Here is a 22207-nt window from a genome sequence, read left to right as displayed (position 1 = left end):
TCCTGGCAAACTATTGCACTCACCTGATGAATGTTATTGAATGTAAATATTCAGAATATAGTTTGCATTCATTGCATAATGTTATGATTCTTCTGGACAGCTTTGAGTTGATCATGAGTAACCATTTTGATGATGAATGGGACATTATTACTTTAAATTAATTGCTTAAAGGTAAAGACCAGTTATGGTCATGCGATTGCATTGTGAAAGAAACGTTGTGGAATCGATCAGAAAAGGTTGATCATCTAGCATCTAGCATCTGCAAGGTTCTGGAATCATCAAAATGATAAGAAATTTGGCCCATTGTTCGTAAAGTTACAAGCACTATACACAGAAAGATGTATATGGGACTACCCTATATCTCTCACAGACCATGAGAGAAACAAATTTACCAAATATATGAATTAGTAGGCGGTTTCCCGGCAAAGTTTTTATCATCATGTATTAGTCAAAACATATTCTTTCACATGATTGGTAATGAGAGCTTCCATTTCATTTTTTGAAATTGGGGCGTTTCCAATACTGGTCTTTACCTTTAAAGTAAAGTAAAGCATTTACCTGATTTCGTAGAAATTGTACTTGTTCTGTTAAGTTATCATTCAAGAAATAAGGTAATGTATAACGAAAACAGCCTGTCTGTGAAATTAGTGAAAAAGTAGCATGCCACCTCCCCCCCCCCCCCCCCCCCCCCCCCAGAAACCACTGGCTTGCAGTCTCCATGGTTATTGTTTGGGGGTATTTCTAAGCCAGGGTCATGCAGCAAAAAATAAACAAACCCATTGTAATTCTGAATAATTATGTATTCAAATTTGGTTCTTTATAAATTCTGTGTTCCAGGAAACTGATTATGTTATTATTGTCATCTAGAACAAAATGAATCACAATGTAACCTAAAGTTTAGCAAATAAAGTCGACTACAGCATACAGGATGAGAGAGTTAAACCATAAGGTCTACTTTGGCTTTTGTTTACGCTGCCTCTGCTCGCCGAGCTGACCAAGTTTAGAGCCTAATTTCCTCTGCAGATTGGCTTTGTGTGCGGGGTCAACCTTCTTTTCTCTGACCCCACTGCCATTGGTAACGACCTTTGACTTCAGCATCTGGTGCCTCACATGGTGCCGTGCCATCTCTTCACATCCATGAATCTCAGGTATATGGTGCTTAAAGCAGTATCGTCTCATACAGAACTCACACATCAAACCAGTAATGGTAATCTTCTCTTTGCATCGTGTAAAGTTACACTCGTTATCACGCTTCATTGCTATAGCAACAAGAGTATCAAAATCCTCCTCCTCGGCTTCCTCAAGATTCTGTTTCTGCTTCTGCTTCTGAGCCTTGTTGCGATTCTTTTTATTCACCCCCGCTGAACTCTGCCGTTTTTTCTCGGCTTGCGTCTTTTCGCAGTGGATTTCGTGCAGGAGATGGTTTCCTGGGGGTAAACGCTTCCCACAAAATTTACATTTCCATAGATTCATCTCATCAGTCTCTGAGTCTCTGCTCTTAACCTCTTTCTCTTTCTCTTTGGTCTGTTCAACTTCAGACTTCTCCACATTACACGCCCCAGCATTGCTTTCTTCTGTTGATTCTTCTCTTTCCTCCTCCTCATATAAGAGCTCCATTTTATTCTCTGTTTCAAAGTCCTCCACCAAGTCCTCCACAGTGAGGTTGGAATCTTCCTTGCCGGTGACGGGGGTATTTCGCTCCTCTGATTTCCTTTCAACTGGGGGTGGCTCGGTCCTTTCCTTTGGCTTTCTGACTACAATATGTCTCTCCTTCCCCTCACCTACACTCAAGTGGTTCAGTCCAAAGCTTTCCGCAAGCTGAAAATACATGACAAAATAATGGTAAAGAAACTGATCCGTTTCCATCATATAATAATTTTTTCATTATAAACATTTATCGCAAAACACAAAATCATGCTTTCTCTCTCTGTCTCTCATCTCTTGTATGTATGAATAACAATTGTGGATTACAAAGCTCTAGGACGGTTCACTTTAACAATGTTACAATCGGGTTCAACCGTTGAAAGGTTATATTACTTTGGCATATATAGGGCATCAAAATCTTTTAAAACATTTCATTTTATTCATTTCATTCTCCATAAAAAACAAAAAACAAAATACAAACATGATATGCTGATAAAAGATTGATTACAAGAAAAATACAAAGGAAAGGAGGGAGGGGGGATATATTACAAAGTGCATTAACTGAAACATGACATCATTTATTTTGAGAATGAATTCAATGATAAAAGATGGAATTTATGATTTGAAAAGAAGGGTTGTTGTGAGAAAAAAAATATTATTACAATTTTACCTCATGTACAATGTATCTCTGATGAGAGTTCAACAAAGAAGGAAACACAACTTTCCTTTCTTCTGGTTCCTTCTTGAATTCCAACAATCTCCTTGTGGTTTCATTCAGAAAAGTGGCGTTCTCCTTGCTCCTAGAATCGGTAAAAACAAATACAGAGGCATAAAACAACTACCCAAAGAGGTTCATGACTTTTCAAAATATTGTCAAATTTTGATTCCGTCTTAAAATGATGAAAGAAGCAAATTGAAAATTAACTAGATGGAACTTCGACTGCGCAGTCGAAAATGATGCCTCCGTCATGGAGCAATTTTACAAACCAAAACAGAAGAAATTTTTCAAATCAATTTCAATTGTAATCCATTATATACATATATGACCCTTTGATCTTTGACCTCATGACCCTAAAATCTACTCAGTTCATTGGCTCTGCAAGATGTCCTGAGTTAAATAGTAATCCATCTGTCAGTTCTAATGAGAATGCGTTCACAAGCTATTTTTGCATACATAATGAGCCCATGACCTTTGACCTTTGACCTCATGACCCAAGAATCTACTCAGTTCATTGGCTCTGCAAGTAACATACATGACCTAAGTTTGGCAGGAATCCATCAATCGGTTCTTGAGATAACGCGATCACGAGCTGTTTTTGCATACATAATGAGCCCTGTGACCTTTGACCTTTGACCTCGTGACCCCAAAATCTAATCAGTTCATCGGCTCTGCAAGATACATACATGACTAAAGTTTGGCAGGAATCCATCTATCGGTTCTTTAGATAACGCGATCACGAGCTGTTTTTGCATACATAATGAGCCCTGTGACCTTTGACCTTTGACCTCGTGACCCCAAAATCTAATCAGTTCATCGGCTCTGCAAGATACATACATGACTAAAGTTTGGCAGGAATCCATTAATCGGTTCTTCAGATAACGCGATCACGAGAACGGGACGTACGGACGGACAACCCGAAAACATAATGCCTCCGGCTACTTCGTAACGGAGGCATAAAAATCTACCATTGATTAGAGTTTAACATGTTAGGATAAGTTTGGAGTTGGAAGAGGGCAGTTAACTGAGAAAGAAAGAAAACTTTAACTTATAATGATGTCCCATTTCTTAATTACAATCTCCCCCTCCCCCTCCCCCTCCCCCAATTATATTTTCATAGCAACACATCAAGCCTAATTAAAATCCCATTAGTGATATCACATCAATAAATTATCATCAATATAGTCACCTTTGAACAGTGTCAATGGTTGACCCATGACCTGTAACCTCTGGCTTCTTAGTTTGACCTTTCCTTTGACCCTTGGGTACTGCTCCTGTTGCCTTGGTACCCTTATGACTGGAAGAAGTCTTTGATTTGAAGACAAGATGATCTGGTCTGGGTGCCCCAAGCGAAGAAGTCAGAACTACAAGAAACAAATAAAAGCAAAATTCCACTCATTATAAGAACTTAATCTAAATAAAAAGGAAATTGATGGTGACTGAAAACAGCTGTTATTGGGTTAACACAAGAGTGGTGTCAAATACCCAAGGAAAACCCAACAAAATAAGAAATAAAGAAGAGAATTTAGATCCCAAGATAATAGCAAATGCAGCACTACATGCCATTTTAATTTGAGAGGCTCATTGAGGCAGGTGTGATAAACCTGCATGATACCACAAGAATATAATTTTGTTAAACAAAATAAAAGATCTTTGAAAATGAGATTACCATATTGAGCATTGTATTCAGTATACACTGTACGCACATCATTTATATCAAGTATGTTTTAATTTTTCCCTTGAAAAAGAACACAAATGTATTCATATTATTCTATATTAGAATTACAGGCAACCCGTTCCATGAACTAAGCACTTACAGTGTAGTATATTTGTAAAGCGATTAGAGACATTTGTATTGAGCGCTATATAAAAATTAAATATTATTATTATTGTTATTAAACAATCAAGTGACCACTACAGACAGATGGCTAGAATAATAGTTTTGACTTTCTGTAACAGTCAAACCTGCTTTAGTGACCACCTGTATAGAAAGACCACCTGTCTACAAAGACCACATTTCATGTTTCCCTTGAAAATGGTTTCTTATTGAAACATGTACTAAAGGAACCTGTATATAAAGACCCCTTTTCTTGTTTCCCTTGGGTGGTCACTATAGACAGGTTTGACTGTACCTTCATTGTACTCGAAAGCAGTGCGGACTTCTCCATGATCGTTGAAGTAGTCTACGAGACTCTTTAAGAAGGGATGTTTTCCTACGGTCTGTGAGTCACAGACGACTGCAAGATGGCGGCGTGCTCGGGTGATAGCGACATTGATACGACGATCTTCTTTGAGGAATCCAACTTCACCTGTAGAAAGAGAGAAAGGAAAGGAAAGGCTTACACAAAGGCTTTTTAAAATTTTTATTTGTTTTATTATTTATTATTTAATCAGCACTTTCAAGAAATTTAACAATAAAACAATATAATCATGGTGATTACAAAATTAGAATGACAAAAATCATATACAATTACAAATTTTTGTAGCAATATTCTGAATGCAAAAGAAAGCTGCCAGGGAAGAAGAGAGCAAATTTCATCACTGTAACTGTAATGGTCCCTTCTCCACTCAGTCAAGGATAAACAATAAGAAAATAAACGTCAAAATAGAAATTAAGTACACATTATATATAACATATTAAAAAGTTCACAATTTCAATAACATAATACATGTAGCTATAAAAAGGGTTGCTAAATAACTTTTACAAATTTTACAGTTCATATTCAACATGCACTGATATTGATAAGTAAAACAAGTGTAAGAATAATGCAAATATTGAATTTTCCACAGAACTTCTTGTAAAATGATAATCAAATATTAAAGACCATCTGTTTATTAGGATTGTACTTTTGTGTTTCCTTGAAACGTTTGTAATCCTGTCTACAAAGACCATCTACCATCTGGCCTTTCTATACATGTTCGTATATCCATCTTCTCCAAATGATATTGTTGATGGGTTGCAAAATTTAACAAAAAACACACATTTTATGTAAATTAACAACAGACCATGTCTGCTCTTCACAGTGAATTTGTATTGTATCTACATATTCTAATGTCAAATGAAAGGGCTGAAGAACAAAAATATCATAAAACTAGACTGACCTCTGTCATTAGATCGAACCAATGAGATCACAACGGCTTCTTTCTCTCTGCCTTGAAACCCATCCACAGACTTGATCTCTAAACCAGGATACTTAGATGACAACCTCAGCCGCAGGAGATCTACTTGCAGATTGTAAGGAGCAATGACAGCAATCTTTGCCGGGGACAAACCACTGGAGATGAGGTTGCTGACATGGTGGCTAACAATGTCTGCTTCTCCTAAAGCACAGGATGAGATGAAAACAAAACTTTCAATTAATACCAATCCAAATGAAACTAGTGCATAAGTATCACGATTATACTTAATCCAATTTACAACACAAATATATACAGATATTGACATGAAATGAGGCTTCCTATTAAAATTGGATTACAATATCAAATTTCAAACTCTAAGTCATGGGCTATAACTCTACCCCCACCAGTCTCCTTTTGGAGGCAGACAAATGTATAGCATAGTTGTGCATTGTGTAGAATAAAAACAGTACAATACACTTTATAAACTTTCTGATTGGTACAATAATGTAAAACCAAAATCAAATCATTTCAACAGGTACAGAAAGTCTCGGTATGCAACACAACATGAGCCATTAGGTTCAGTTATCTAAAAAACGTACTCATAACTCATGTTTGGACATAGCAGTTTTGAGATGACATTACAGATAAAGTTTTCTTTTACCATGCCCCGGCCTAACTGAAGTTTAAATTACCTTCGTTTCCTTTTGAGACTTCATCTTCAAGTTCCAGCTCCAGTACATCACACCCAGCTGTGTCTATCAGAAGCAGTGGCAGGGTGGTATTCTCATTCTCCATAATACATGGCATATCTCTGTAAAAGCAACACGGTTAGAATTAGACTAATATGTAGTTAATATCTCATTAAATGCAACGAATCCTCATGTGGTGCCGTGGTGAGTGGTTAAGTCGCCGGACTGTCGATCACAAGGTCCGCGGTTCGAAACCCGTCGCGGCACTAATGTCCCTTGGCAACACACTGATCTACATTTGCCACACTCAACCCAGGTGATGTAAAAGGGTACCTGGGAGGATTTAATTCTTTGAAATGCTAGAGCGCCATAATGGCAGCACAGCTATAGCCGGGGTCATGATCTGCAAGTTTGGAAGCGCTTAGTGATTGTAATAATCGCTGTATAAAAACTGAGTATTATTATTATTATGTATCTATAAATGTGTGGAGGCTTCATGGTAAAGTGGTTAAGTCACTTGACTCTCAATCAAAGGGTTGAGGGTTTGAATCCCAGCCTGGCACTAACATCCTTTGGCAAAACATATATCCATGTTAGCCACTCTCCACCCAGGTGTAAATGGGTACAAGAATATGCTAGAGCACTACATATTGGGCCACCTGTTTATGACTAGGGTAATGTAATTGGAGTGGCATGTGCGGCATATCATGATGGACATGAATGCTATATAATTAAGAAGCCACCATTGTTGCTGCTGTTGTTGTTGTTGTTATCATCATCATTAAAGCCTATCTGCACTAGTTTGGCCAGGAGGGATTAGACTTCCATGCATGGTCACTGACAGGTTATTATCTCATCAAATCAGCTCTTAATTAACATACGAAAAAGGGGAGCATAGAAGACCAACGGTCACCAATAAGGCATTTTTTGCTGTATAGAGGGCGCAAGTAGTGCAGTGGGGCTTTAAATACTTACTTGAGAAGATGAGTAGCCACCGATTGATGTGATTGTAGTTTGCCATCATAAAGCTGATCAGAGGACCATCTCATTATCTCATCATTCATCCTGTACTGAGTCGTCAACATCTGTACTACTCGGTTGCCATAGAGATCGATGATGCGTTCCATCATGGAGGTTGCTAGGCCTTCTTTAGCTGCCCTGTTTATAAGGTGAAACAAGTTTCTTTTCATTTCTCCTCAATATGAGGTCTTCCCAAACTGTTTCCATCAACAGTAATACTGCACATGATAACAAAAAAGGAATGCCAGCTGGAGTTGAGGAAAATGCCTTGCAAATCGAAAGTATATACTACAAACTTAAGGACCTCACAACACATGTAAATTGTCTCACAATTGGTTTAACAGAAAGCCTGAATAGCTAATTGGAATTCTTTAATATAAGAAAGACAGTGATTGTATACAAGCTGTTTAAACTGTTTTCATTGCAATGAAAACTTAGGCCAATACTATACAGTATACATTTTAAGGGTCAACATTTTTCATTCTGTTTTTCAAAAAAAATATTCCAGCAAATAGGTCAGTTTTATAAGGTCTTCTTAGATATGTGCTGTTTAAAGATACTGTTGAACTTACTGCTTAGACATGATAGTAGCTGGTAACTGATGATGATCACCAGCTAGCAGACATTTTCGTGCATTGAGAAGAGGGATCCAACACGCCGCTTCAAGAGACTGCAGAGGCGTCAAAGATTTAAAAAGACAAGATGCTGTATCATTCTTTCTTCTTCAGAAAGGTGGTCGAAATTGTGATTTAATAAGGCAGAAGGGTTGGAGCACTTATATACTTTTAATTATCATACAAAAGTACATTGATGTGATATGATTAATTTAATACACAACTATTAAATTCAAAACACAGTTTTACTTATTATAACAACGCTTATTTGTGCTATCACGAAATAAAAACAGACCTATTTGATTATGACGCTACAGCTCTTTTGTGATGTTCTGATCACTTTAAAGCTATAGCTTGGTCTTCAAGCCACGCATCATTCACTCAAAGCCAAAAAGGTATTAACACTGTGTAAGATGAGTTAACACCTATCTGGCTTGAAACAGATGACGTGATCTTGTCATATTTAATTGAAATATTGATTTGACCTTACCTGAGCACATTCATCAATAACCACCAAGTCAAAGTGTCCCTGCTGTAGCGCCCTCAGGGGCCCGTTTGTGGAAGCACTAGTGTTGGTTGCCAAGACTACATCAGCAGCCATGAGGATATCTTGTATAGCTTTCTGCTCTCTGGATTTTAAATCCTTTCTAAGGTATTTCATCTCATCTTTGAGACGATGCTTCTCATCTTTGTCTTTCGTCTTGCGGATTTGGCTCTAAAAGAATGAAAAAATCATGATATGCAAAAGTGTAGAATACTAAATGTAGCATGTAGCAATCTGCACCTGTTAGGTATCATTCACCCACTCATCAAATAATGCATGCACACAATGTGTGCGGGAGATTCACACCCTATGCACATTATATGCTACACTTGGAAAAAGAAGGGTGTAAACCCGGTGTTTGGAGTGCCTGCAATTCACAACTGCCAATCTACATACAGATCTTCGTGCTGCAACAGCCCTTTAAAGATTACAGGTAGGAAAAGAAGAAGAAGAATTCAAAAAGGTCAGACTTACCAATGTAGTATCTAGATCTCTTCTGATATCTCTGACAATAGATGCTCCGTCACTGGAAGCTAGGATAGCATCCAATGCAAACCTCTGGATACTGGGTAGCAACCGGGCAGGATGACCAAGACGAACCATAGAACATGATGCATTGGCAGACAAACGCTCTAGAAGGTTGTCTACTGCAACGTTGGATGCAGCACATGCTAGAATCTAGAAGAGAGAGAGCGAGAGAGAGAGAGAGAGAGAGATAGAGAGAGATATGAGACTATTCAACTCATTAGTGATATCTTACATATTTACGGTTGTATGGTGCTTATTCCTGCTCACAATTGCTCTGCGGTAACTTCCTAGAGTAACCAAATTCCCAACTTAAATCCTGGCCGAAAACTTCACCTAACAAAACACTATCCCTAACCCTAAACCTAACCTAATTCCAGTTGCAACCCTAACCCAATACTTTAACAACATGAAACTTGTGGCTGTCTATCGTGAAACAGTTCAAATTGACATCACCTACCTTCATATTTTGTTTCACAGCTTGTTGGATAACTTCAACCACCGTCGTTGTCTTTCCTGTACCGGGTGGGCCATGAATCACAGCGACCTCTCGCTGACATAGGGCAAAGGTCACAGCATCTCTTTGGCTCTCATTCAGATTAGTGTTGAAGAATTCTACACTCTCAGATCCTATATTTTAACAATTGAAAAGATAAATACAATGCCATTTTAGGTGTATTACATCTGTTTTACATACCTTATGCATTCATCTCTAGTATGACAACAACCTCTACAACCTAGACTACTACGAAACATGAATGATATATTTATAGAGTTTCAATGTGTTGTGATGAATCTTCATTGCACAGCTTACCTCTCTCATCCATCTTTAAATTGTCACTTTTGTTCCATCAACAATTTGTTCAATCAATATTTTGTTCCATTAATAATTGTTCTATCAATATTCGTTTTCAATTGACACTTTGTTCCTTTAACTTCCTTTAAAAAATCAATCTATTGGTGCAAGAAAGATATTCTTCCCTTCTACATGTATGTAACCAAAACTCATCTATCATCAAGGTGATTGCTAGGACCTCAGTTTACAACTCACCTGATGAGAGCTATAAGGATGTTAATGCATACTCTTACACAAAATTAACACCCTTCTGGCTCTTATACTCTTTTCACACTTGTTTTGATTGACCCTGTACTTTGCTTATAGCATGAATATTCATTAGTTCACTCCATCGCATAGTACTGGACTATTTTTCGTTTCTGTTCTCATTCATTTTCTTGGCACTACGATTGCGGAGTGAGCACCACAATTGCGGGGTTAGCCCTGCTATTTTTCAGGGCCAGCTAACCCTGTACTATAGGTGGGGCTAGCCCACTTTGGTAAATACGAGTCTGAACAGAAAGTGGAATAAGCTTATCCCCGTACTATAGGTGGGGCTAAGACCCCCCTTTAACTCCACCTAAAGTCCAGGGTTAAGCAAATTTTGCCAGTGTGAAGACAGTATTATAGTGCACAAACTTATCACAAGACAAAGGATACTATACTATAGCATGGTACATGTACATTACCTGGATTCTTGTTGGCTGGAAGACTGACCGGTGAGCCTAGATCACTCTCTCCAAACAAGACTTCAATCAGACGAACAGCAGGTCCAGTGCGGTACTCCTCTAACTCATGAAGAGCTCTACAAAGAGAAGAAGCAAAAAAGGAAAATCAAAGCATAAAAATAACTAATTCACTGATACTAATTTTCCTTGTTCATATAGTACTAGTAGTAGTTCTAGTAGTAGTTCTAGTAGTAGTTCTAGTAGTAGTAGTATTAGTTGTAGTAGTAGTAGTAGTAGTAGTACTAGTAGTAGTAGTAGTAGTAGTAGTAGTAGTAGTAGTAGTACTAGTAGTAGTAGTAGTAGTAGTAGTAATAATAATGATAATGATAATAATAAATAATAACAAAATAATCATGACAACAATAATAATACTAACACCAGCAATAATAATACTAACAAGTAAAAATAGATATTTATTTACTCAGGAAAGCCTCTCAGTACTAATACTGCTCTTCGTGCCCAAACATTGCCAGGTATCCATTCAATACACCTGGGTGGAGAGGGGCAAATGTGGGTCAAACACCTTGTCAGAGGACACCCATGGGGGTGGGGGGTGAGAGAATTCAGTAGTCGACAGAATATGCAAAGGAACACCGGGGTAATTACTCACTTTTTCAGTCTCCTATATGTGACATCATTAGCAAGCTTGGTAAGTTTGTAGGTATCATCATGACCCCGTGCTATCCCCTCGACATTCTCTTCAAACGCTACAGCAATACTAGAGCCTGTGACCTTTGACACGATACCCGATGCAAGGAGAGAAGAGGAAGTGGTATCACTGTTGGAGTGGCTCACTCCTGCTATATCACCTACAGAAAGATAAACAAATGTGATTATAAAACAAAAAAAACAGATTTTGATTGCAAGTCGATGCCCCCCATCCTCCACTATAAATACAGAAGTACATTAACCACCTATCTGGTGTCCTATTCTAATTAGCATTTATGGGGGAAAAGTTGTTGGTACAACAAAAGCACGTCTGATATATGTTCAATTATGGCAAAGACAAAAAGCAGGTGGACAATTATGTCTTCTAAAATTTAGAGCGACACAAGGTCAATTCTCATTTTCTTTTGTGGGCAGTGAATTTTGGAGGAAATTGTCTATCAATGTTAGATTAACAAGGTCTAGAAGTAGGTTTCAGAATTCTGTTACAAGTCATTTGTTGAACAAATCATGAATGAAATATCAATTCAAATAATCTGAATACGTACAAGAATTATATTTTACATTATCAGTTTGTATATTTTAAGACATTGTTAAGTATTCTTATTTCTTAAAGTATCAATTGTAATAGTAAATTCATTATTTTTGTTTTGTAACGTTTTCTAAACTCACTGGTAAGTACCGAAATACCGAAATATCAAGCCCGACATTTATGACTGGTCAGTTCAAGTTATTTTGAAGTATGATTTTATAAAAGTCATATTCTTGCAAAGGGCATGCTCCTTTTTGGGATTGGCTGCAAAGCTGTCATACTGAAAACATAATTCCACAAATCATGTGAGCCATCTCTACTTGAATGAAACTCAAGTCTTCTCCCAGTTGCATGACATATGCTCCAGCCACAATTGCTCTGAGGTAATTTTTTACACTTTCTGAATGCTTCAGTTCAACCCTGAACTCAAAACAGTAATCAATTCAAGCTACCGTAATCCTAACCTAAAACTTAATTGCATTCCAAAACCAAACCCAATACTAAAGTCTGGGGCGATTGTTCCGGATCAAATGTCTCGTTACACTTCTTCCTTACCTGGTCCAAAGTTATGAGCTGGAAGCTTGCCCTCTTGACCCTGTGACCTCAAGGGTTCGAAGGTCAGTACTGTCCTCCCATAGAGTCCTGTAGCTTGGCTGGCACATCTAAGCTTAAGAAGGCAGACACCTCGTCTCTCCAGCTCGCGTACAGACAGCTTACCAAGTAGATCACTAAATAGAAGAAATTGTTTCTTTGTAAGGTATTCATTCTGTATACATGTACAAATCTCATAAGCACGAATTCACAAAGGAGGTTTAGATTTAACCCATGGTTTAAACCCTTATTTACATAACCCATGGTTTAAAAATTATCGCAAAATAAGCTTACCTTGCCTTGCGCACGCCTAATATTGGACCTCTGAATTGTGTCACGCTTACTTTGTGTTTATTTTAAACCATGGGTTATGTAAATTAGGGTTTAAACCATGGGTTAAATCTAAACCTCCTTTGTGAATTCGGGCCATAGGATTCATGGATAACAGTTATTGATGATCGAATCAACATACTGATTAAGCCCAATCTTGAAAGATTCTAACATATATGAGAGATTGCTTTCTTTGTTTAAACTCCTTAACTATATATGATTCATCTCAAGTTCATGCAACACCTGTATAGAAACAAATAACATTAGAATAATCATTGAAATCTGAAGTAACAAATGAAATAGCAACATCCTTTTTTTGTTCTTTTTCTTTTCCTTCTTCTTCTCCACAATCTTCTTCTAATTCTCCTTCTTTTTCTTCTTCTTCTTTCTTTTAAGTTCTTTCTTCTTCCTCTTCTTCCTCCTCCTCCTTCTCCTCCTCTGTATTTTGTTTGTAATGTACTTTTTTGTTACATTTTAAAGGCAAAAGTAACAGTTTTATTTTTGCTAAGCGCCTGCGCACACACCCCCTCTAGCTCCACCCCCCCCCCCCATCATACCTTGTCTGCTCGATCTCTGCCTGTCTTTCTACATCCAGCAAATCCAGATGCTTCCTCACAAACTCCCCAATGGAAGACATCTTGACGTTCTTTGGCTACCTATACAGATCAAGAAGATTATACAAATAGAAAAAGAATAAAGAAATAACCTGCACATGACAATGAATGTTACTTCTTTCATCTTCTTGTTCTCCTTCTTTCGATCTCTTCTTGAATATATATATCGATCAATCCTCTTCTTCCTCTCCTTCTCTTGCTCTCCTTTGAGTTTGACTTTAAGACTTGAGAGTTTGAGTCCTTGCTCTCCTTTTTCTTTCTCTTCTACTTCTCAATCTCCTTCTCATTCTTCTCCACAAAGTCAAATGAAATATTGTTTGATATTGACATCAATATATATGTCTGACTGTACTCGCTTGAAAATGTGGCTAGTCAATATATTACATATATGAGCCGAGCCTTACAAAGTTACAGGCTATGCACAAGAAGGCAGCCAGTACCGTACTACGCCAGCCGCGCCGGTCGGGGCGGCGGCGGTGATCGAGCGCGTGGCTAGTTGTGGACTGGGACGTTTCTATTCAGACAAAACGAATGCCGATGGCGAGATTTTCACTTTAGTTTAAGGTACACATCATGTTTCAACTTGATTATTTTTATAACTCACGTATGTATGATGAATATAATATGCATGTGTTATTATGAAAATTGAATGTTTATGATTCTTGATAATAATGATAACTTACTCGAGCTCATAAGCTGCTCCGTGAAGAACACCACTCGAAAATAACAACGTTGTCCCACATACTGAAAATTATGTAAAGTGATTATATGAGGTAAATTCGGCTAGAGTCGAGTCTATATTGCAACATTTCGACGCAACCACTAGATTTAACCACTCCAGCAAAGTGGTGTGGTTTAGAAACCACTCGTTTGTCAGCACAATCACGCTCGTCTGTGATATGAGTAGGTGAAAGGAGACCAATCGCCAATGGCAATGCAATGACTATGAGTGTGATGCAAACTTTGCAATGCAATGAAGCGCGCTAGATCTATATAAACTTCTGTTCTACTTTAAGTTAACTAGTTCTCATGCATGGTGTTAGCACTTAGTATTATTACTTAGTAAGTAATGTAATGTGGAGTAGTGCTGCTAGAGGCAGTGCATTTCTCACTGGGCCGTAAATTGTAAACTGTGATTCAGTTGACTTGAAGGTAAAGACCAGTAGATCTAGAAAGGTCTAGGCCTATTGGAAACGCCCCAAGTTCAAAAAATGAATGGGAGCTCTTTATTACCAATCATGTGAAAGAATATGTTTTGACTAATACATGATGATAACAATTTTGCCGGGAAACTGCCTACTAATTGATATATTTGGTAAATTAGTTTATCTATTGGACTGTGAGAGATAAACGCACGTGTCGTGCACGTGTGCGTAGTCCCATATACCGGTACATCTTTCTGTGTACAGTGCTAGTAACTTTACGAAGACTGGGCCAAATTTCTTATCATTTTCAGGGAATAATTTTCCTCAAATATTTTGATTAGCAATTTCAGCTGATGGATAAATATTTCAAATGAAATTCTGTACATTTCTATGGAAGAAAACTGCTACACAAACAATATTTTGTATAGCAGTCATGCAAAAATGCATAGCAAATTGCGATGCGATACCAGGAAAATTATTCCCTGATTTTGATGATTCCAGAACCTTGCAGTACACACCAATACTATGCTAGATGATCGACCTTTTCTGATCGATTCCACAACGTTTCTTTCCCAATGCAATCGCATAACTATAACTGGTCTTTATCTTCAACATAACATCAAAATCTAATCTTTACAGATCAAGGTCGACTTAAAGATGTTCAGAGTATTGATCGTGGGAGCTGGCCCTACTGGGGCGTTGCTGGCTAATGCACTCCGACAAGAACTCCAGCAAAAAGTTACCATCGTCATGTGGGATAAATCTAGAGGCACAGGTAAGGAAACTGTAGTCGTGGTAATTGTCTTTACATTCCAGTAGGAACTAGATCTTCATGGCATGCACATACTTCTGAATGTACCAGAAAAAGGAAATGTCAGGGATGAACTTGTCCTCAAATTCAGATGGTTGTATTTGTTGCAGTAAGTTTGTGTTTTCAGTATTTTTATGAGGAGGCAAATGACTTAGGAAAGGATGGTTCGAGAGAAACTTATCTGTCGTGTCACAAACAGTTATTTGGTTGAATAACATACTTGTTGCAAAGAAATCATCAGAGTGTCTTTCAATTATCTCAGAGAAGTTTTTATGAAAGAGGATCTTTGTAGGGATAATGAAGGGCACAATAATGGGGTCTACTTTAAATTTCATGATATAATGTAGACTCTAGTCTATTCTGAACTTGTTCTGAATAGGCTGTCTAACCATTTGTTTTATTGAGCATTCCTTTTGTTTGGGTTTCTATTATTAGGAGGCAGAATGAGTACAAGTAGGTCACCTGATGATTCCAGCTGCATTGCTGATCTTGGAGCTCAATATCTGACTGTTACACCAGAATATGCTTCTAAACACTCTAGGTAAGGATTCATCTGTAACACCAGAATATGCTTCTAAACACTCTAGGTAAGGGTTCATCTGTAACACCAGAATATGCTTCTAAACACTCTAGGTAAGGGTTCATCTGTAACACCAGAATATGCTTCTAAACACTCTAGGTAAGGGTTCATCTGTAACACCAGAATATGCTTCTAAACACTCAAGGTAAGGGTTCATTTGTAACACCAGAATATGCTTCTAAACACTCTAGGTAAGGGTTCATCTGTAACACCAGAATATGTTTCTAAACACTCAAGGTAAGGGTTCATTTGTAACACCAGAATATGCTTCTAAACACTCTAGGTAAGGGTTCATCTGTAACACCAGAATATGCTTCTAAACACTCAAGGTAAGAGTTCATCTGTAACACCAGAATATGTTTCTAAACACTCAAGGTAAGGGTTCATTTGTAACACCAGAATATGTTTCTAGACACTCAAGGTAAGGGTTCATCTGTAATACCAGAATATGTTTCTATACACATCAGAATTACTTTTGTTTCCCTGATTCCCTTATAATTATTCCACTAGATGTTGTAATTGTTGTTATCATTTTTATTATTATTCTCTTAAATTTATTTCCCAATTTTATGAGGGGGCACATTCCACCTCCTTCTGGGGCTATGCTAATTTTTCTTGTGTATAAAATCTATAGGTTTATGACTACACATGTTTTCTTATCATCTGTATAGGTATTACAAGGACTTACTGGAGGCTGGATTAATCCATTCTCTCTCTGGCAAGATTGAAGGAATCAAAGGGAAATACTTCAACCCGGAGACCAAGAACTATGTCACACCTAAAGGGATAAGCTCCATTGTTAAACACTTTATCAAAAAATCAGGTAAATATCACATTATGATAAAATAAGATAAAGAGGCTGAATCACACTGTTGCCATAAATCGTGATAGACTATCAGATCTCTGTCCATAGAACAACAGCTGCGTAATCATGACTTTCAATCATAATTTCTCAGTTTTGATATGTTCTCCTTGAGTAGTTTTCTGCAGTGTTTCACTCAAGTACAGAGTAGTTCCAAGCCAAAATGGAAATGTGTTTAAGTGGTCTTCTTTCGTGTCCATCATCTGTGCTCAAATGTTCTGCCAGGCTTTTGCACACTGAAGAGTCTTCTCATTTGCTGCCACTAGGTCTTCCAGGCAGCATTGGTCATCTGGTAGTGAAACAGTTATTGATGTGATATTGGCTAAGTTATAGCAAAAATAAGCTGTTTGACTTTGACTTGTTTGACTTAATCATTGAAAGTCAAGATAAAGATAAGTCTATTTTGCTATCTCTCTCTCTCTCTCTCTCTTTGATTTTGATTTTGATTTTTTTTTTTTGATTTTTTTTTTAAAAATATAATAATAATGAATTTATAACAGGCACATCTCCGAAACTTTCGATCAAGGCACAACAACATTGAATATACAAGTTATATCAGAAATAACTCAACAGATAATCTACGGGTATTAAAATTCAAAGTTTAGATGGTTTAGGTTTTTGTTTTTGTTGCACATTGCCAATTGACCTCTGAAACAGTTTGTATACCTTACAGTTAACGTTAAGTGTTTTGTTTGTTTGATAGGAGCTTCCTTGCAAGTTGACCATCATCTATCCAGAGTGGACGTTGAGGAGGAATCGGTAGGCAAACCCAAACTCTCCGTCTCTGCGGCAACTGCTTCTCAAACAGATAGTGGATATGATGCTGTAGTCTTGACCATGCCAGTCCCACAGATTCTAAAACAACAGGGATTCACTCAGCAGTGTCTAGGTACAAGACTAATGTGTCTTAGAAATATTATATTTGCACTATTTTCTATGTGATTTTTTCTGTAACATATTTACTGTTTATAATTGACCACATGCATGTAGTATATAAAGAAATGGTACAGTAGTGCCCATATTATTTTTTTCTTTAAATGATCACTGATTTATTTTGTGAAATAATTTAACACTACATATAAATCTTAGTAATGAATAACGGAGAGAAAAAAAATAATGATTCATTTTAAAAAACAATTTGAAGTTTGTTCAAATAGAATATAAATTCTATTGGCTGATATAAACCTGATAATGCAAGACAAAGGCATTGTATCAAGTTTGATTATTTAACCTACAATAAGTATGGACTATGTTAGGGGATGGGGTCCTATTGTGTTTGTAAATAAACCCTTTCCTTGTTTGTTTTTCAGAAAAGGACAGTGGACTGTTTGAGGATCTTAAAGCGGTTCAGTATTCATCTCGCTTTGCCCTTGGTCTGTTCTACCCTCCTGGTGTTACTATAGATGTTCCTTATGTAGGAAAGTATGTAGACGGTAACCCCTGCATCCGATGGGTCTCTGTCGATAACGAGAAAAGAGGAGTGGGTAAGAATTTTGGTCGCTTGATTTTTCTCTTTATTCTTTTAACATCTAATTCTAGGAAGTAATGTAGGGTACACAAGAGAACCCTTTGTTATAATGATGCTTTTGTAAAAAAGACACTATTAGGATTTGAATTTGATTAATTCACTTGATTTGATTTATGTGATATGATTTATTGTATGTCATATCGTGGGTGAATTAACTTGTTGATTACCAGTGGTAATGGGGAGAAACATCTGTAAGTTTGAATATGTTTTTCAGCAATTATGTACAGTCAAACCTGCTTTGGTGACCACCTGCCTACAAAGACCACCTGTCTTCAAAGGCCACTTTTTGTGTTTCCCTTGGGTGGTTGCTATAGACAGGTTTGACTGTACTGTTATTTTGGCTCATCTTCCAAGTGAAAAGGCAATTATTAGATCTTTAAAACTTGACTGATATGGGGGTAATAATTGTTTACTTTGCAAAGCCTAAACAGCCTTTTTTCTGAGGGCCCTGCCTTTATTATTATCCCACCCATTGCCAGGTATCCAGTAACAACTAACACCTCAGTGGAGAGTGGCTGAATATTCAAACCAAAAGATATTAGTGCTGGGCTGGGATTCGAACCCTCGCACTTTGGATCGGGAGTCGAGTGAATAAACCACTCAACCCGACACCTCCATTTACATTGCATTTCTTCTTACCTAGATGGGAAGACGCATGGGCCGTCTGTTGTCGTCCATATTAGGATATTAGTGCTGGGCTGGGATTTGAACCCTCACCCTTTGGAGCGGGAGTCGAGTGAATAAACCACTCAACCATGACACCTCCATTTACATTTACATTGCATTTCTTCTTACCCAGATGGGAAGACGCACGGGCCGTCTGTTGTCGTCCACACGAGTGTACCGTTTGGTATTAAACACATAGATATGGCCAAGTCTGATGTTCAACCAATCATCATGAACCATCTCAATGATGTCATACCTAACCTACCAGAGCCAAGCAGTATTAAGTGTGTAGGCTGGAGATACTCTCAGGTAATACATCATTTCTTCAATGATTTGAATCTAGTAAAGTTCATGCTAGGAAGTAACTCCTATTAATGAACCAAACCAAAGCAGAATGTTTGCCACAATGCTAGATAAACTTATTAAATCAGATACAGTTTAGAAATGCTTTCACATTGAAATCCATTAACATTCTTCACAGGGTTGCAGAACAGTCCTGCACCCTCTCACATTGATATTCATCGCCAGCTTGTTGTATTGACCAATTAACCTTAACAGTGAAAACACCATTATGATTCTACCTGAGATTCCTTTGTATACAAGCACTGCTTTTTAATAGGTTCCTCACATTTTACTTAATCTATTATATGAATTGAGAACCATTGAGACATGCTCATTTATACTACATGTATCCTATAGTTTTTATTTTATATGTATGTCTATATTTTGTGTAAAATGTGGAACAATGAAAAACTTGAAAACTTGAGCTTAATTGTTAACATGTCATCATTCTGTTTGTTTCTATCATTCCAGGTCAGTAAACCTCTGGCAGGGGCTCCAGGTCACGTGACCATAGCTGAGCATCCAAGCTACCTGCTGTTAGCCGCTGGGGATGGATTCAGTCATTCCAACTTTGATGGCTGCATCGCGTCTGCTGAGAGTGCGCTTGCCAGGCTCCTGGAATTCCACAAGAAAACTTCACAGTTATAGCAATAGTTATACCTAAATGCAGTTTATATAAATTGTGTAAATCAACCCTCCGTCTCAATAGCTAAAGATAAAACATCACTAAAACTTGTGAACTGTAGCACCTTCTCCAAATTTTATCAGAGCTGCCAACCATTCTTATCTCGGAGGATTGATCCTATTTTTCAGCTCTCAAAGTTATGTTTCTAACCCTACATACCTTTTTTCCTGAAAACTTCTGCATAAAACATCCACAATGCATTGTATTCATAATTTTGCTTTGAGGAAGGCCAATTTCTAATCATCTAATCATTGTATGTTTCCCTACCATTGCAGAATAATTGATATGGTCTCTTCAAGTATGTAGAGGTTTGAAAATTATTCCTTGCTGATTTTGGAAGAGATAGAAATACACCTTGCCAGCAAGACTAGGTGTATATGATTGTAAAATGACTGATCGTGAATTGATTTCAATAGAAGTGGATTTATTGATTTATCTAAATTCTATTAGTGTATATGTAAAAAAAATTCTTCTTCCATTGGTTTAATGATAGCAAATGACGTGTTAATAATATTAGATTTCATTCAATGATATCTAAGTCAGTTATCTTTGGGTTGAAACCGGTTGATGTCGATCCCTGTTGTTTGGAGGAAGGATTTTATGTCAGTCCCAACACTGTCTGATCCAACTGAGGCTGTAGACTAATGTTGGCTGTGCATCATTCCACTGTGCTAATTGATCCATTTGGTTCAAAGGAATTGATGCCATGTGCAGCTAACAATGCGGAAAAGACAGTATACGCACAAAGATCAGTCAAAACAGTGTTCTATATACCATGCACATTCTTTGTTTTGTGAAGATTCAAAGATTTGCTCTGCTAGTGTTCCATCAGTATTGACTTCTCTGTTTGTTCTAGGTCTTTATTGCCTTGTATCATGGAGTTTATGTGTAGATTGAGTCGGCATCTGAAAGTCCTTGATAGGCCACTTTTGAAATGTAATTAAATTTAATGCATATGTCTTTGTTAAAGGCATCGTTTAACAATATTTAATCTGAGATGCATGGCCCTACGTGTTATCAGTGTCTGTGATATGGTGTAATATTGAAGCCCTAACAGTTGAAGTTGTAAAAGTAATGGGGTTCCTGACTGACCTTAAGGTTTATAATTATGATTGCAGCATGAGCTAAATCCAGGATTTTGTTTCAGAACCTGAGACAGAGATACCCAATCCCTTTAAGTGCCTCATTAAGGCTTGTCCTCACAGACCGCAGTAAACCATGGTGAACATAGGGTCACATCACACAACCTCAATATGTCACATGGCTTAAAGCGAAAGTCTACCCTAATATCAAGTTATTTTATGCAATGAATTATTGAGAGCTTGATGATATGCAGATGGTGTTGATAATTATGGTCACCTATGAAAAATTCTGTGCCATTACCTTCCTGATTTAAAATTTCTAACGATTTCTATTACGTTTGAAATGTGATGTGTGTGAAAATACTTATGTACCATACAGGATACCAATTTCACAATTATGAGATGATATTAAATAGTGCTGTAAGTCAGACGCTATGTTCGTGTTCGGTTCGGTTCGGCAGAGTTCGGCAATTTTTCACCCGAACTTGGTTCGGTTCGGGGTTCGGTAATTTAATAGCAAGCAGCGTTATAGCCACGGCGGTCGGGACTGGGCAGGCCGCCCGCCCTGCCGGGCCCGACCGGCACAGAGGACTTCTGCACACTGCTTCCGACCAGCACAAATTTCACATTAAAAAACTGCTCTAAACGTAATTATTTGTGAAGAAAAATACTACTTACATTCGTATTTCCGTCTTGAATCGTGTTTTATTTTCAATTTTAAAAGAATCATGTTTTCAATTTGTCAATCAATGATATTTTTAAAAGATTTTCCGAGACGGTTGTTGTCTAATGTTAGAGTCATACAAGGTGCCATCTTGAATAGAAATTTTCAGGCTCGCCAAGAACTGTTTTTTATAAGTTTTTATTTTCAATAGGAAAAATATAAAATCCCTATTTTTCCTGAATAAATAAATACCATACGATAATAAATATTTATTTCATTATTTATATTGTAAAATTTGTCCGATATGGTTACAATTAAAATATTAATGTTTTGTTCAACGGGTTTGAGCAAATTGAGCTAAACTTGTTTTGATCACGCACATGTATTCTTGTTTATGGCTTGCGATCGCGACGTAGCGTGGTCAGGATTTGGGATTTAAATGGCGCCAGTGAAGTTGCGCCCACCACTGGATAGGCATAAATCACAAGGGCGGAAAATGGGAAAAAAAGTAAATATAATATGAGCAATCATAACATGAAAATTAGGTACAAAATGAAAAGTTTATTAGCTTGCAAAAACGTTTACATTTTTTTTGCCGAACATCCGAACCAGGCCTTTGCGTTCGGTTCGGTTCGGTTCGGTTCGGAAGTGCCATGTTCGGCGAACTTCCGT

The 22207-nt window shown here is 37.5% G+C and overlaps 2 protein-coding genes across 5 annotated transcripts; one reads left to right on the top strand and one right to left on the bottom strand.

The window, feature by feature from the left end:
• Positions 1 to 689: 689 nt before the first annotated feature.
• Positions 690 to 13900, bottom strand: LOC591177 (DNA-binding protein SMUBP-2). The gene is made up of 16 exons (XM_030979979.1): positions 13854 to 13900; positions 13114 to 13212; positions 12191 to 12363; positions 11048 to 11246; positions 10399 to 10514; positions 9335 to 9504; positions 8824 to 9027; positions 8296 to 8520; positions 7764 to 7861; positions 7147 to 7329; positions 6175 to 6293; positions 5465 to 5683; positions 4495 to 4671; positions 3552 to 3726; positions 2315 to 2444; positions 690 to 1818 (listed from the first exon to the last, which is right to left on the bottom strand). The coding sequence occupies exons 2-16, from the start codon at positions 13191 to 13193 to the stop codon at positions 952 to 954; spliced, it is 3135 nt and encodes a 1044-aa protein (XP_030835839.1). The 5' UTR covers positions 13194 to 13212; positions 13854 to 13900; the 3' UTR covers positions 690 to 951.
• LOC591155 (renalase) lies at positions 13650 to 20816 on the top strand. 4 transcript variants are annotated; one of them, XM_011664083.2, is made up of 8 exons: positions 13650 to 13734; positions 14955 to 15090; positions 15562 to 15667; positions 16378 to 16529; positions 17272 to 17457; positions 17879 to 18052; positions 18896 to 19071; positions 19576 to 20816. In XM_011664083.2, exons 2-8 carry the CDS (start codon positions 14973 to 14975, stop codon positions 19750 to 19752), a joined length of 1089 nt encoding a protein of 362 aa, XP_011662385.2. In that variant the 5' UTR covers positions 13650 to 13734; positions 14955 to 14972; the 3' UTR covers positions 19753 to 20816. The 4 variants fall into 4 exon arrangements, with proteins under 4 accessions (XP_011662385.2, XP_030835840.1, XP_030835841.1 ...); XM_030979980.1 differs by having other exon boundaries at positions 13665 to 13774; XM_030979981.1 differs by lacking the exons at positions 13650 to 13734; positions 14955 to 15090; positions 15562 to 15667 and adding an exon at positions 15708 to 15851.
• The last annotated feature ends 1391 nt before the right edge of the window (positions 20817 to 22207 follow it).

This window comes from Strongylocentrotus purpuratus, unplaced genomic scaffold (genome assembly GCF_000002235.5).
Source record: "Strongylocentrotus purpuratus isolate Spur 01 unplaced genomic scaffold, Spur_5.0 spur5_scaffold_10, whole genome shotgun sequence".
Classification (NCBI taxonomy): domain Eukaryota; kingdom Metazoa; phylum Echinodermata; class Echinoidea; order Camarodonta; family Strongylocentrotidae; genus Strongylocentrotus; species Strongylocentrotus purpuratus.
The sequence above is the reverse complement of the archived record's forward strand: the minus strand, read 5'-3'. Positions and strand labels throughout refer to the sequence as shown.